This window comes from Stegostoma tigrinum, chromosome 26 (genome assembly GCF_030684315.1).
Source record: "Stegostoma tigrinum isolate sSteTig4 chromosome 26, sSteTig4.hap1, whole genome shotgun sequence".
In the NCBI taxonomy this organism is placed as follows: domain Eukaryota; kingdom Metazoa; phylum Chordata; class Chondrichthyes; order Orectolobiformes; family Stegostomatidae; genus Stegostoma; species Stegostoma tigrinum.
This window is the reverse complement of record NC_081379.1, coordinates 5,846,387-5,860,089: the sequence shown is the minus strand read 5'-3', so window position 1 is coordinate 5,860,089 and position 13,703 is coordinate 5,846,387. Positions and strand designations below refer to the sequence as shown.

At 40.1% G+C, this 13,703-nt stretch overlaps 1 protein-coding gene across 2 annotated transcripts in view; it reads left to right on the top strand.

The window, feature by feature from the left end:
- dgcr8 (DGCR8 microprocessor complex subunit) overlaps positions 1-13,703 on the top strand; it is a 46,528-nt gene that overhangs the window by 20,111 nt on the left and 12,714 nt on the right. For both annotated transcript variants that reach the window (XM_048555844.2, XM_048555845.2), the window contains exons 7-10: positions 19-120; positions 2,970-3,068; positions 4,800-4,882; positions 11,935-12,035. In XM_048555844.2, coding sequence (XP_048411801.1) covers positions 19-120; positions 2,970-3,068; positions 4,800-4,882; positions 11,935-12,035 — 385 coding nt within the window. The remainder of the gene's footprint in view (positions 1-18; positions 121-2,969; positions 3,069-4,799; positions 4,883-11,934; positions 12,036-13,703) is intronic.

Here is a 13,703-nt window from a genome sequence, read left to right as displayed (position 1 = left end):
CCTGATTTCTTTTGTCAGAGTTTGTCATTAACCCAAATGGAAAATCAGAAGTCTGCATACTGCACGAATATATGCAAAGGGTCCTGAAAGTTCGCCCTGTTTACAATTTTTTTGAATGTGGTAAGCTGCCTCTTTAAGTGTGTTTTATATTTTATTTTGAAGATGTTTCTCATTCACTTGCCACTGTGAAGAGGGTGACCAACCAAAACAGATTGCTTTAACACAATGCTGTGCTTTGGGAAAAACCCTCATTGACAGTGAAATGCAACTTGGATCACCATGTGTTTATCTTGACAAGGTGAGCGCTAATCTCAGAGCTTTGGTAATTGTGCAAAAATGAAATGATAATGTATAAGGCCCTTGGATCTTTAAATATAGAATTATAGAGGTTTGCTGTAAATTCTTGGTGTCATTGCTGCATGTGTTGAGAGTGTAAAGCATTAAAAGATTTGGTTTTTAGCCTCCTCCAAATTTTTGTTGCTCTGACTTCCAATGATACTTAAAAGTTGATAAAACATCAAGACTAGATGAAATGCTAACCAAGATATTGAAGGAAATTGGAGTGAAAATTACAGATTGGATTCTAGAGTGGCGCCAGAGAAATGGAGAATTGCAAGCATTGTACCCTTGGTTAGGAGGATCAGCTCATCAATTGTGGGGTGTCTTTGAGGAACAGTTGAGAAAGAACACATAGTCACTTGGAAAGTTGTGGATTGATTCAGACAAGTCAGCATGAATTTCAGGGAGAGAAGTGTCAAACTAACTTGCAGGGGTATTTTGAAGAGGTAATGCAGGATTGACCAAGGGAAGGCTGTTGAAATGGTGTACGTGGGCTTCCATAGGGCTTTTGATACAGTTCCACACAATAGGCTTGAGGAAAGGAGCTGTAGCAACATAATTACAAAATCGGAAAGGGGTATGAAACAGCACTGAACTTCGTTTTGCAATATGAAGGTTTGTAGGTGAGTTCCTCGGGGTCAGAATTTGGACCTCTGGTTTTGCTATGTCTACAAATGATCTAGATCTTGGTGTACAGGGAATAATATCAGAGTTTGTTTGACAACACAAATCTTGAAAATACTCCCACCTGTGAGGAGGACAGTGTAAAACTCCAAAAGGACAGAAACAAGCTGGTAAGGTGGGCACTTCGGTGAAATTCGTGTGGAGAAGTGTGGCACCTTGACACAAAGTACATGAGAAACACTATGAAATATTACAGTAAATCCTCTTTGCAAAATCACAGATTCACGTATCCACGTCAAAAAAGTAACAAAAATGGCATATCAGTGATGCTTTCAACCAGTTTAACCTATTTTTAATGAGTTCCACACCTGCAAATTTTTGTCAAGAATGGAACCCCTAGGTTCCACAGAAATGACTGTAGTATTCTAAAGAGTGTGCAGGAGCTGACAGATTGCTGTAAATGTACACAAGCCATTAAAGGTGACAGGACAGTTAGAACTGTTAATGAAGTGCCCAGTATTCCTGGTTTCTTTAAGGGCATAATTTGCAAAAGCAGGACATTATGATAGGTTTATGTAAGACACTCGTTAAACCTCAATGGGAGCATTGTCCACAGCTCTGTTTGCCACATTATGTGAAGAATGCCAAAGTATGGAGAAAGTGCAGAAGAATTATTTTAGAATAGTTCCAGGGGTAAGACCATTGAGATAGAAGGAAAAACTTAAGTTGGGACTTGGAGAAGCCAAGTCCAAAGGAAGATTTTATAGGTTTTCAAAATTGTGAAGGGTCTGGGCCGAGGATGCGGAGAAGCAGTTCCACCCAAGTGTTTTGCAAAACCAGCAACTGTAAAGTAAGAAAAATAGTTTTTGCACTGCGTAGTTAGGGTTTGGGATGTACTGCCTTGAAGTGTGGTGAAGATGAGATCATTTGAGGTATTCAAGAAGGTATTAGGTAATTGTTTCTGTTCAGTGTACAGGTGAGAGGCAGGAGACTGACACCAATTTAACATGCTCTGATCTGGTACAGACGCAGTGAGCTGAATGACTTCCTTCTGCAACCATTCCATGATTCTACAAACACTGGGTGGTGGCATTAATGACCAAGTAAAGTTCCTTTTACAAATAGTGTATGGTCACTCTTGAATCACATCGCCTGGCCATTTGCAAAATTAGTGGTTTTGAACAAAAGTTGATGACAAATGCAAGGAATTCAGCAATTTAAGTCAGGACTGAGGATTAATATTGCATGCTCAAATCTTCCAATAGCAAGATGAGAATGTAGTTAAAAATTGGGGAATTGTCATGAAAACATCTTCAGTTCAAGAATGTTCTTCAGGTTAAGGAAACTTCCAGCCCTGCTTTGTCTGGCTTGTGTAATTTGCAATCTGGTGGATTCTTAATGTCCTCTCAGTTAGTTTTAAACCACATTTTGTGGCACAACTGTGGCAAGTGAGACTGGAACCTGAACTTTCTGTCCAGAGGTAGAAATCCGATCATTGTGCCACAAAACTCCTGAAAAGACTGTACCCTAATGAATTCTGTAATAAATTTTATGGTTCCAGTTGGGAATAGGTGGGTAGCTCTTTTGGGAATCTGTACAGACATGATGGATCAAATGGCTTCCTTCTGTTGTATAAAATTCTGTAATTAGTTGTAATGGTAACTAATGATAAAACTTTAAGTGTAACCATGCTGTCATTGTCTCCATCCTGTTATTTTTCCCCTCCCAAGGAGATTACACCAAGCATATATCTACTGTAGAAGCCCTGAAAATAATTAAGCTTGAAAGGCAGCAATTCTCATATCTGGAAAGCATCATTTATTTATTTGTCTGAGCTCTAAATGATGTCAAAATCCTTCCCTATTAATTTGCAAAAAGACTTGAAATTTTTCTGTGACTGTTTTTATGTAAAAAACTCTAGCTTTCAGTTATTCCACAAAACACTATTTGTTTAAGTATTTTCTTCATCCAGAAGTACTAACTTACCAGATCTAATTTTTTTTCAGAAAATCCAAGTGACCCTTTTGGAGCTTCGGTCGTAATTGATGGTGTAACTTATGGTACAGGAACTGCCAGCAGCAAAAAACTTGCGAAGAATAAAGCAGGTATTTATTGTTTATTAAAAATGAACTTTTCTTAATTTTTCACAGAAGATCACCAGAATAGATTGCATGAAAAGTGGCCATTCAATTTCATCTTTGCAGACTATATAAGTTCTTGCCGCAGCAACATCTGTGATGGTATAAATCACCCTTCCTGGCACCTGTTCCAGCTAGAAGTTAACTTCTGTGTAAAATATTTATGAACATTGTCCTAAATTTGAACTTGACAGCTCTCAGCTTGTGCTTTTGTCCATATGTACTAATATAATTGAAATGTAATTCTGCAGAGATTTTTCTTTGCTAGCTTTTTCCTATCTTTTATTCTTTTTTAAAGTTGTCTTGTTGTTGAGATTTGGTTAACTGCATATCATCAGCAGCTCATTCAGTGTGTAGACATCTGTTTGTCTTTACCTGAACTATGAATACCAGTGATGATTTCACCATAAGTTAATCATTGTATTCTTGCCTGGAGCCATCCTTTTCCACATCTGCAGGAATGTTTACTCCGCTCTCTGGAACCCTAGGCCCTGAACACTTTTACCCCCCTCCCTAATCAAGAGATTCTGAAGCCAATTGTGGCAGTCTACCTTAATCCCTGTTGAGCAATCTAATTCAGTGTACAGTGAAACTAAACCTTTGAGACTCTCCAGTTCAGTTACTCCATCTAAGCCATTGAACTACTGCAGGAGCATTTTATTAACACATAAATGAATTTTAACGGCTCTCCTGTGGAATTTTTTGTGGCAGGAATCAGGATGTGATGTTACAAAATGAGAATGTGAATGACCAAGTGTGACCCGTACTTTTAGTTAGGCCGCAGCTGGAATACTCTGTGCAACTCTGGCCATGACACTGTGATAAGGGTATGATTGCAGAGGAGGTTCACCAGAGCATTGCATAGTTTGGACTATTTTAGCTATTAAGAGAGGTTGGATAAACTCAGATAGTAGGAGCTGCCAGTGCTGGAGAATGAGATAACGAGGTGTAGAGCTGGACAAACAGAGCAGGCCAAGCAGCATCAGAGGAGCAGGAAAACTGATGTTTCGGGCCCAAAACGTCAGCTTTCCTGCTCCTCTGATGCTGCTTGGCCTGCTGTGTTCGTCCAACTCTACACCTCGCTATCTTGGATACACTCACGTTTTTCTTAAGAGTGAAAATGGCTGAGATGGGGAATCTGATTTGAGGTGCTTAATATCGAGGGGCATGACAGGGTACATAGGAAGCAGCTGTTCCCTTAAGTTCGTAATGAAGGGACATAGTTTTAAGGAGGAGGATAGGACAGGACATTTAGAGGGAATTTGAGGAACAGTTTTTTTTAGTCCAGAGGGTGCTGGGAATCAAATGCAATGCTAGAGAAGGTCGTAGGGAAGGAAACCTCATTACCTTTGCAAAGTTAAATGGGTGAACACATGAAAAATCCCAACGTTCAACGCTATGGGCCAAGTACTGGAAAGTAGTGTTAGTGTAGATTGGCGCTGATTTGATGGGCCAAAAGTTCTCCTCTGTGCTGTATGACTCGATGAAAGGAACAGGGAAGTAACATTGGTAATTATAGAAAATATCCTCAAAATGCAAGAGTTCTGATACATTCCATTATGTGCTTGCTTAATTCCACATTCATTTAATAACTTTATAAGAAGTGGTTTACCAGATCTTATCTCATCAATTATTTTTAGTAACTTAAATAAAAATAACCATTGTGCTAAAATTGGTATGATTTCTTGATGTTGCCAGCCCGTGCTACACTGGAAATCCTCATTCCCGACTTTATCAAACAGACCTCTGATGAGAAACCCAAAGACAGTGATGAACTTGAGGTAATTTTGTTTTAACTCCTCTTTGTTTTTCCTGTGTTTCTCTAAATTTTGCATTCCCTTACTGGGATTCTGTAGGATTTGAGGGAGCAGGACAGGTTGTGAACCAGGAGTGCAAATCAAGAAACATAGGGAGTGTGGGGCTGAGGGTGGATGGTGTGCTGTTCAACTTCACTCCATTGCAGCATTTACCCATAACAGGGAAGGTGTAGGAATAGCCTTCCAGCTCAGAAGCCACTTATCACTTAGGTGGCTACAGGCGTTGTCCCCTTGGCCAGTCTCATGACAACAAAGACTCCTATCCCTCACCACTCTTTTGAACCAGCAGCCCCAACCCCATTTACTTTGTTTCGTCAACTGCATCCATGCTGCTGCTTCTGCTGGGTGCAGTCTCTGCAGTGATCATAGCTTCCAGTGTGCTGCCGAGACTGGAAAGACCCTTTCAAAGGGAACGAAGCCCCGATAGGAGTTCGTTGGTTTATGTCCACTAGACAGTCAGGGATCCCCACAATAACTGAAATAGGGTTGACCAGCTGTCTGATCCATTGTTGGACCCACCATCACCCCAGCAAAATATCAGTGTCTGCTTCCTGTACAGTTGTTTCATGTGGAGAACTGTGTGTATAATTTCATTTTCCAGTGTTCCCTTTAATTGATGTGTGGAAATGCATGCAAGGCATTCATTTATTTTGTTTACTTGCACTCCTCCTTTCACTGTTCCAGTATTGTGCTTTATTTTCTGCTTTTTTTTAATTTTCAAAGTGATAACTTAAAATATAATTATGTTTAAAAATATGTTGGTAATTTAATTATGTTTACAATAATATTTTCCTGTTTCTGTAAACAAATCTGCAACATTTCAATATAGCGTATGTTGCAAAGGGTTTATTAACATTGGAAGATAGTGGAAATTTCTTAGAATTTTAAAGAATTACTTGAATTAGAACGTTAGTATTTTTTCTCAGCTCCTATGGTACAATTTATCACTGTCAAAAAGGTGAGCAGAATTTTCAGAATACGTGGGTTGATGTGAAACTTCCTGAGTGAGATGGAAGTTCTTAATTAAAAATTTCTTTTTCCACCTTCTTTGAAGTTGCAGAGCATCAACCAGAGAGGAAAAAGCCCCAAAAAAATGCATGATTACAATATGTTGAGTTGGTGCAGTACGGTGGAGATATTTCCTCGACCTATTGAGTGCCCTCTTCTCTGTTTAATTACTCACCTCAAGGCTCAAAAATACCTTGCTTTGCCAGAATATAAATTTTGAAAGAATGCAATACGTATTTACTCTTGATCCTCCCTGTGGTGAGTTAAAGGAGCAGAGTTTATTGTCTAAGGTTGTGTATATAATAAACATAGGGAATAGTTCCAAGTACGGAAGTAAAACTCTTGTGTTATGTTATGCTTTCTTAAAATACATTGTTGAAATGTAGCTGTCACTGGCCAGGCCAGCACTTATTGCCCATTTCTAATTGCCCTGAGGGCAATGAAGAGTCAGCCACATTGTTCTAGGTCTGGCGTCACATGTAGGCCAGACCAGACAAGGGCAGATTTCTTTGCCTAAGAGACATCGGTGAACCAGATGTATTATTTACTAATGATCATTCATGGTTTCATGGCCATCATTAAACTTTTAATTCCAGATCTTCATTGAATTCAAATTCCATCATTTGCCAGAACAAGATTTGAACCCAGGTCCCCAGAACCTTACCTGTGTCCCTGGATTAATACCACTAGCCCATCACCTCCCCTCTTTTCAATGAAGTATTCATTACGCATACTTCCAGGTTTTGGAATAAAGCGTAAGTTGTCCTGCATTGTGGCTTTTTTTTTAAACTTCTGAAAGGCAGACAAAAGGCTTCTACATTTAGTTGTCAGATGAAATGGGTATATTGTCATTCCTGCGGTAGCTAACCAGCAGTCTGTATTTCATAGCAACTTACCTGATAGTTTTTATTTTTGAAAAATGCATCATAGGGAATATTCATATGCCAATCACTAGTTCCACACTTCAAATAGCAAAGAAAATGTTATCAAAACACAGCTGAGCAGGACATAGAAAGATACTAATTTCATCTGAGATAACAAGGTGTAGAGCTGGATGAATACAGCAGACCGAGGAGCAGGAGGGCTGTTGTTTCTGGCCAAGACCCTTCTTCAGAAATGAGCATGTTAAAGTAGGGTCTAGGTGCAAAACGTCAGCTTTCCTGCCCCTCTGATGCTGCTTGGCCTGCTGTGTTCATCCAGCTCTGCACCTTGTTATCTCAGATTCTCCAGCATCTGCAGTTAGAACATAGAACAGTACAGCACAGAACAGGCCCTTCAGCCCACGATGTTGTGCCGACCATTGATCCTCATGTATGCACCCTCAAATTTCTGTGACCATATGCATGTCCAGCAGTTTCTTAAATGACCCCAATGACCTTGCTTCCACAACTGCTGCTGGCAACGCATTCCATGCTCTCACAACTCTCTGTGTAAAGAACCCGCCTCTGACATCCCCTCTATACTTTCCTCCAACCAGCTTAAAACTATGACCCCTCGTGTTAGCCTTTTCTGCCCTGGGAAATAGTCTCTGGCTATCAACTCTATCTATGCCTCTCATTATCTTGTATACCTCAATTAGGTCCCCTCTCCTCCTCCTTTTCTCCAATGAAAAAAGTCCGAGCTCAGTCAACCTCTCTTCATAAGATAAGCCCTCCAGTCCAGACAGCATCCTGGTAAACCTCCTTTGAACCCTCTCCAAAGCATCCACATCTTTCCTATAATAGGGCGACCAGAACTGGACGCAGTATTCCAAGTGCGGTCTAACCAAAGTTTTATAGAGCTGCAACAAGATCTCACGACTCTTAAACTCAATCCCCCTGTTAATGAAAGCCAAAACACCATATGCTTTCTTAACAACCCTGTCCACTTGGGTGGCCATTTTAAGGGATCTATGTATCTGCACACCAAGATCCCTCTGTTCCTCCACGCTGCCAAGTTCCTATTACCTCTGCTAATTGCATCTGTTGACCTTCACGCATGTTCTATTAATATTGTTTGTTACATATTCCTTTGGGTAATCGGTACCTTTTGGTTGGTGTGAAGTTCACCTGCACAGTTGGTTGAAATATCTTCCTAAATCTTCCTGAAATTTTCTCTTAGTTCATTAATAGAATGTTGGTATTTCTTCGTAGGTTTAGGGAGGTGTTACGGAAGCTTTCTTTTGTATTTGACAATGATTTCCATCTGCCTGAAAGTGTCTGACAAGGTGAATGGTATTGTCAGCTCATTTTAACAAGCAATTTTTACCTTGTAGTGGAATTTTGCTTTTGCTTTTGAGTCCCTGACTTCCCTTGTCAAAGTTGTCTTTGTCCACCCCTTATGTTTCTTCTTTGGGATGATTTTCTGCCACACTTCCGAAATCAGCCCCAGAAACTCCTGATCAGAATTTTCCTGAAGCCTAGTGCCAGAATAGAATGCCAAATGGTGGCTCAGTGTTTAGCATTGCTGCCTCACACACCAGGGGCGCAGGTTCAATTCCACCCTTGGGTGACTGTGTGGAGTTTGCACGTTCTCCCCCATGTCTGCATGGGTTTCATCTGGGTGCTCCGGTTTCCTCCCACAGTCCAAACATGTGCAGCTTAGGGAGATTGGCCAAGCTAAATTGCCCGTAGTTTTCAGGCCAATGTAGGCTAGGTGAGTTAGCCATGGGAAATGCAGGGAAAGGGTAGTGGGATGGATCTGGTTGGGATGCCCTTCAGAGGCTTGGTCAGTGGACCTGTTAGGCCGAATGGCATAGTCTCCACACTAGAGGTTTAATGGTACTCCACTTGGATCTGAACCAGTGTTTTTAATCATTCACTTCACCTGTTAATAAACCCTTGGATGTATATGCTTAATTAACCACTTGTTTCACCTGCCCCCTTTGTTCCATCGGCTCTTATCTTTGCTTACCAATGTGTTTTGCTGCACATCCGTCAGATACCTTTTGGAGATCATGTACGGTACAGCAATAATATTTGCTTTCATCAGAAAATATCATCAAAGTTAGTTAAACATGATACAACCTCAAATTCAGATTTTGATTTTCATTCAGAAATCTTCATATGCCCAAACAATTGATTTTTATCATGAATTATCATTGATAAAAGCATCCTCACCTTGGTTTTGGTGTTGACATTTGGTACGTTCCAAGTACCATGTATTTGGGAAAGTTAATTGCGTTTTTTCAAAAATGCATGGATTAAATTCCAGCTGCATTCAATGGCTTTGTGATCCTAATGCTATGTTTTTATTTTAGATTTTATTGATTTTTGGCTTATCCCTATCGTAAGCAACTTATCAAACCCTAAATATCAGCCTGGCCCTTTCGCCATCATGCTGTTGGTGCAGCTTTCTTGCCCTCGTTCTCTACAGCTTACTCTGCCTTATTTCTCTCATCCTTACTTCCTTTTGAAAATTTCTTCTAACTGTTCTGTTACTGTTCAGCGTCCATTTAGTGATTTAGAATGCATTATATATTTTTCTTATGATCCTATAGAGAGATGTTATTATGCACTTCTGGAACAGGGGACTTGAACGCAAGCCTTCTATTGTTTATGCACCCTATATAAATAGACCTTGTTCAAAAATTAAGAACTTGTTTGGGAATTCATCTCAATATCTAGATCTGGTAATTTATCTCTAATTTTTGACTCGAGGCATGGATGTAGCTGGAAGTGCAAAGCCTGGTTGAACAATGGCACCAATGTGTCCCTCCATTCTGTGATACACATTAGTGCTGCTAGCTGATGGCTGTCATTTTACTTGAACTGGCAGCAACACGTGTCCACGAACTGCCTAAATTTGTCAAAATCTAAGTTTTTCTTTTGTATTGTGCTTTATGTATTACGTAAGGTCAGTGAAAATTTGTAGCTTGGGTTGTGTATGTAGTTGTTTGTTAGCTCACCGAACCGATTGTTCCACGGTGTCCTGATGTTTCGTTACTCTTCTAGGCAATATTGTCAGTGCGACCTCTAATCGAAGCGTTGGTATTCTGCTCTGTTCCGAATTTGTATGGTCCTGTGGTGCGATGGGTCTTGTCACTTGTTTTTTAGCAGCGGTATGTGTACAGTGTCTATTTCTGAGTTTGTTAATGGAGTCCTATGTTGAGAACCACGTTTCCCTTGCATGTCTGTTCTGTTCTTCGCTTGTCCCAGTCGAACTAATGGCCCTCCATTGTGTGTGTGTGTGTGTGTGTCTCGTTGGTCATGTCTTTTTACTGCCAGCTGGTTGTTCGTGTATCCTGGCCGTCAGTTTCCTCCCTGTTTGTCCAATGTAATGTTTATTGCACCCGCTGCACACGAACACCAACTGGCTGTAAAAAGTCACAACCAAAATTCACTTGTCTCAAAACACAGATAATGAGGGTCATCAGTTCGATTGGAACAAGCGAAGAACAGACATGTAAGGGAATTTCTAGAAGCCTGGTTCTCAATACAGGACTCCATTAACAAAAACATAGAAATAGACCCAGTAAACATACCGCTGCTAAAAAAGCCAGAACCAGAACTGAAGACCCATCACACCAGAGAATCGTATAAATACAGAACAGAGTAGAACATCCACCCTTTGATTAGGGGTCCCACTGATAATGATGTCTAGAATGGTAACGAAACGTTTGCATGCCACAGAACAACTGGCTCAATGTGCTAACGAACAAACATGTTACTTGACTTACTTTTTGTACTAGAGAAAAGTTATACTAATTTCAGCTGCTACATGTCAAGTTTGTGTTTGGTACAGGACAGGTGCTCTTAGGGAGAATATGCCTCCGTGAATATGTCCAAAGACGTAGTGGTAAAGTCACTGAGCAAGTAATCCAGAGCCCCCGATTAATGACTTAGGGGCACGTATCTGAATGCTACGATGATAGATGGTGAAATTTTGATTCAGTGATAAGGTTGTAACCACTGTTCATTGTCATAAAACACCTTTCTTAGTCAGTAATGTCCTTTCAGGGAAGGAAACCTACTAATCTTATCTGGTCTGGCCTATATATGTGCTAAATGTGGGGTCAATGTGGACTTGTCTCTAACTTGAGATTGGGCAATTCGGGATGGGCAGTGAATGCTGGCCTTGTCAGTGCTGCCCTCATCCTGGGCACTGATCAAAGAAGAGAATTTATTATGTAAGTTACCTTACAAATTTAGCCTTTGAATAATTAGTATTTTAAGGAACTGTTTTGCCTAATAGTGCTAGTATGAAACTATGCCAATAATTGACGTTTTAATATGGTCAGTTATGATTTACATTTTCCTCCCTTTGTCACTCTTCTGAAGATTTGGTGTCAAGCAGTTGGCTGTTCACATCTGCAGTATTTAATACCCCTGAATGCCTTGTCTAAGTAATGATTGAACTTGACAGCAATTGTTAGCAATCTGTTTGTACTTGTGTGGTAGATGATGACGTCTGTGTCTGTCCTCTTGCACGCGGTGACCAGAACGCGCTTGAGAGCAAAAAGCTGCCTAATTTTATTTTCCACTTTGTCCTTCTATATTACCACCTTAGCCTCAGTATATTAATGACTGCTGTAATCATCAAGCACAATGCACCAGCTATTAGAGCTAAGAGCCTCTGAACTGATGTACTCAGTAGCATGCAAACTGAGTTAGTTGGGGCTTTTATTCCTTGCATATGAGATGCCTTGATTCAGCTGATGAGTTGGAATTCTAAGACCCCTCTGCTGCACTTCCCCTGAATTTATAGAAACGTTAAGTTGCAAGACCAGGGGAAAAACTAATTTATTTTAGCTTCTCCAAACAGCACAACTAACCCTATATAACCCCCAGCCTTCGTATCATTTCCACTTTGTACTTCATCTCGGCAATCTTGCATAGTTGCCTTTTTGGTTAGTTTTTTTTTACATGTAATATATTACCGCATTGCCATCTAGTGTCCATATAAACATGCCAAATTACAGCTGAACTCAGTGTCAATGCATTTGACAGTATTGGCTGACATTCAGAGTTTGTAAAAGAAACGCCAGGCTCTGCTTTGTACACCATTGGTGTTCATTTCTTTCATTTTAGTACTTCAACCACATCAGTATTGAGGACTCACGGGTATATGAATTGACCAATAAGGCTGGACTCCTGTCACCATATCAAATTCTCCATGAGTGCCTTAAGAGGTAAGCCAACATGTTGAAGTGCTTCATGTAATTTCCTATATTCGTCTTTGCTTTGCAAGTAAAATCTTGCTGTTATCTTTGCATGTTTGCATTCTTGGAAGATCACTTAACTTCCATGCGTACATTTCTGTTTGAGAAATCTTGTTGGAGTTTAATCTTTATAGATTATTAGTGAGGTATAGAAGTATTAGTTAGATTTGAAAGCCTCCAGCATGCCCAGTCTTATGTGCCTCTGTTCTCCAAACTTAGCACCTGGCTCCCAGACCCAGGTTCCCCTCACTTTCCACTTCACTGACCACCATATTTCCAGAAATTGCCCTTTGCCAGTTCCTCCAACTCTGGGCACAAAATGCATTCACTGAAAACCTCTTTCCCCCCTGCCTTTCCCTTGTCAGAATTCCTTCTGTGTTATTCTTATCCCACTCCTGTGTCACCCTAACACTCCCTCCCTTCTCTACAGAGCGTTTCCTTGCAAATGAAGGTGATGCAGCATTGATACTTATACCTCCGTCCTAATCGCCATCCAAATCTCAGACTCTCCTTCGAAGTGCAACAGCAATGTATTTGTATTTATTTCAAATTTAGTATCCTGTATTTGCTGCTCCCAATATGATATTTTCTACATTTGGGAGACTAAGTGCAAACTCACTGGAGCATATTCAATACGAGCGCAACCCCAACTGGTTTGCTGTCAGTTTAATTTTCACCTTGCTCCTGTGCTGACCTTATTGACCGTGGTGTGCAATAATGTTTAGAGGAGTTTGAGCCTTCATTCAGTGATAGTGTTTGACAACTTTAAATTGAAACCTCTACTTACACTCATTCTGTGTGCTTTTTACCCCGATTTTCTGTTTTGCTGGGTCCCTCTTTTCTCGGTTTTTGTTTAATCCCTTCATATTAAATTCAGATGATTTTTTTTATGCAGTAATGTGTGCTTCAGGTGGAAATGACCTTGTTCATTTATGTTCATTACCATGCTTTTTGGCTGTTGCATCACAAAATCCTTTATTTAACCTCTCCTGGCCTCCATCCTATCACTGACCTTCTCATTTGTTCTACTTAGCCCCTGACACACAACTCTTGCATTCCCAGTTCTGATGCAGGGTCATAGGTTTGAAAAGTTAACTTTCTGTTCACATATTCTGCTTGATCTGAGTTTATCCAAGAATTTATTTTTTGTTTGAAAATAAATGTTTTTGGACCCAGTACAGCAGTATTGCATGCAACAAAACTGTTTGTGGGTTTAAATTTATGATCAGTACATTGAACAATCTTCTGTGTAATTTGATTAATTTGTAATTTGTGACAAGATGATTTGTGAATCTAGCACCTTACACTTCATTCTTATTTTGATACTTAGATTTGATAACCTGTTTGACATAGGTTGTGGGTTCAAGTCACGCTCCAGAGACTGGAATGTAAGTTTCCAGATTAATATTCCAGTGAAACAGTCAGATGGTGCTTCTACCAGAAGTGCTTCATTTCAAATTAGATGTTAAACCCAGATCTATCCGCCCCTCAAGTGGACATAAAAGATCCCAATTGATATCTCAACTTGCTGTGTGCGCATTGTAACAGTGACAAATGAAGGAAGTGAGTGCTTCGCAAGTATTTTGCTGGTGGTAAGGCATTTTGAGGTGTTCTGAGGTTGTGAAAAGTACGATATAA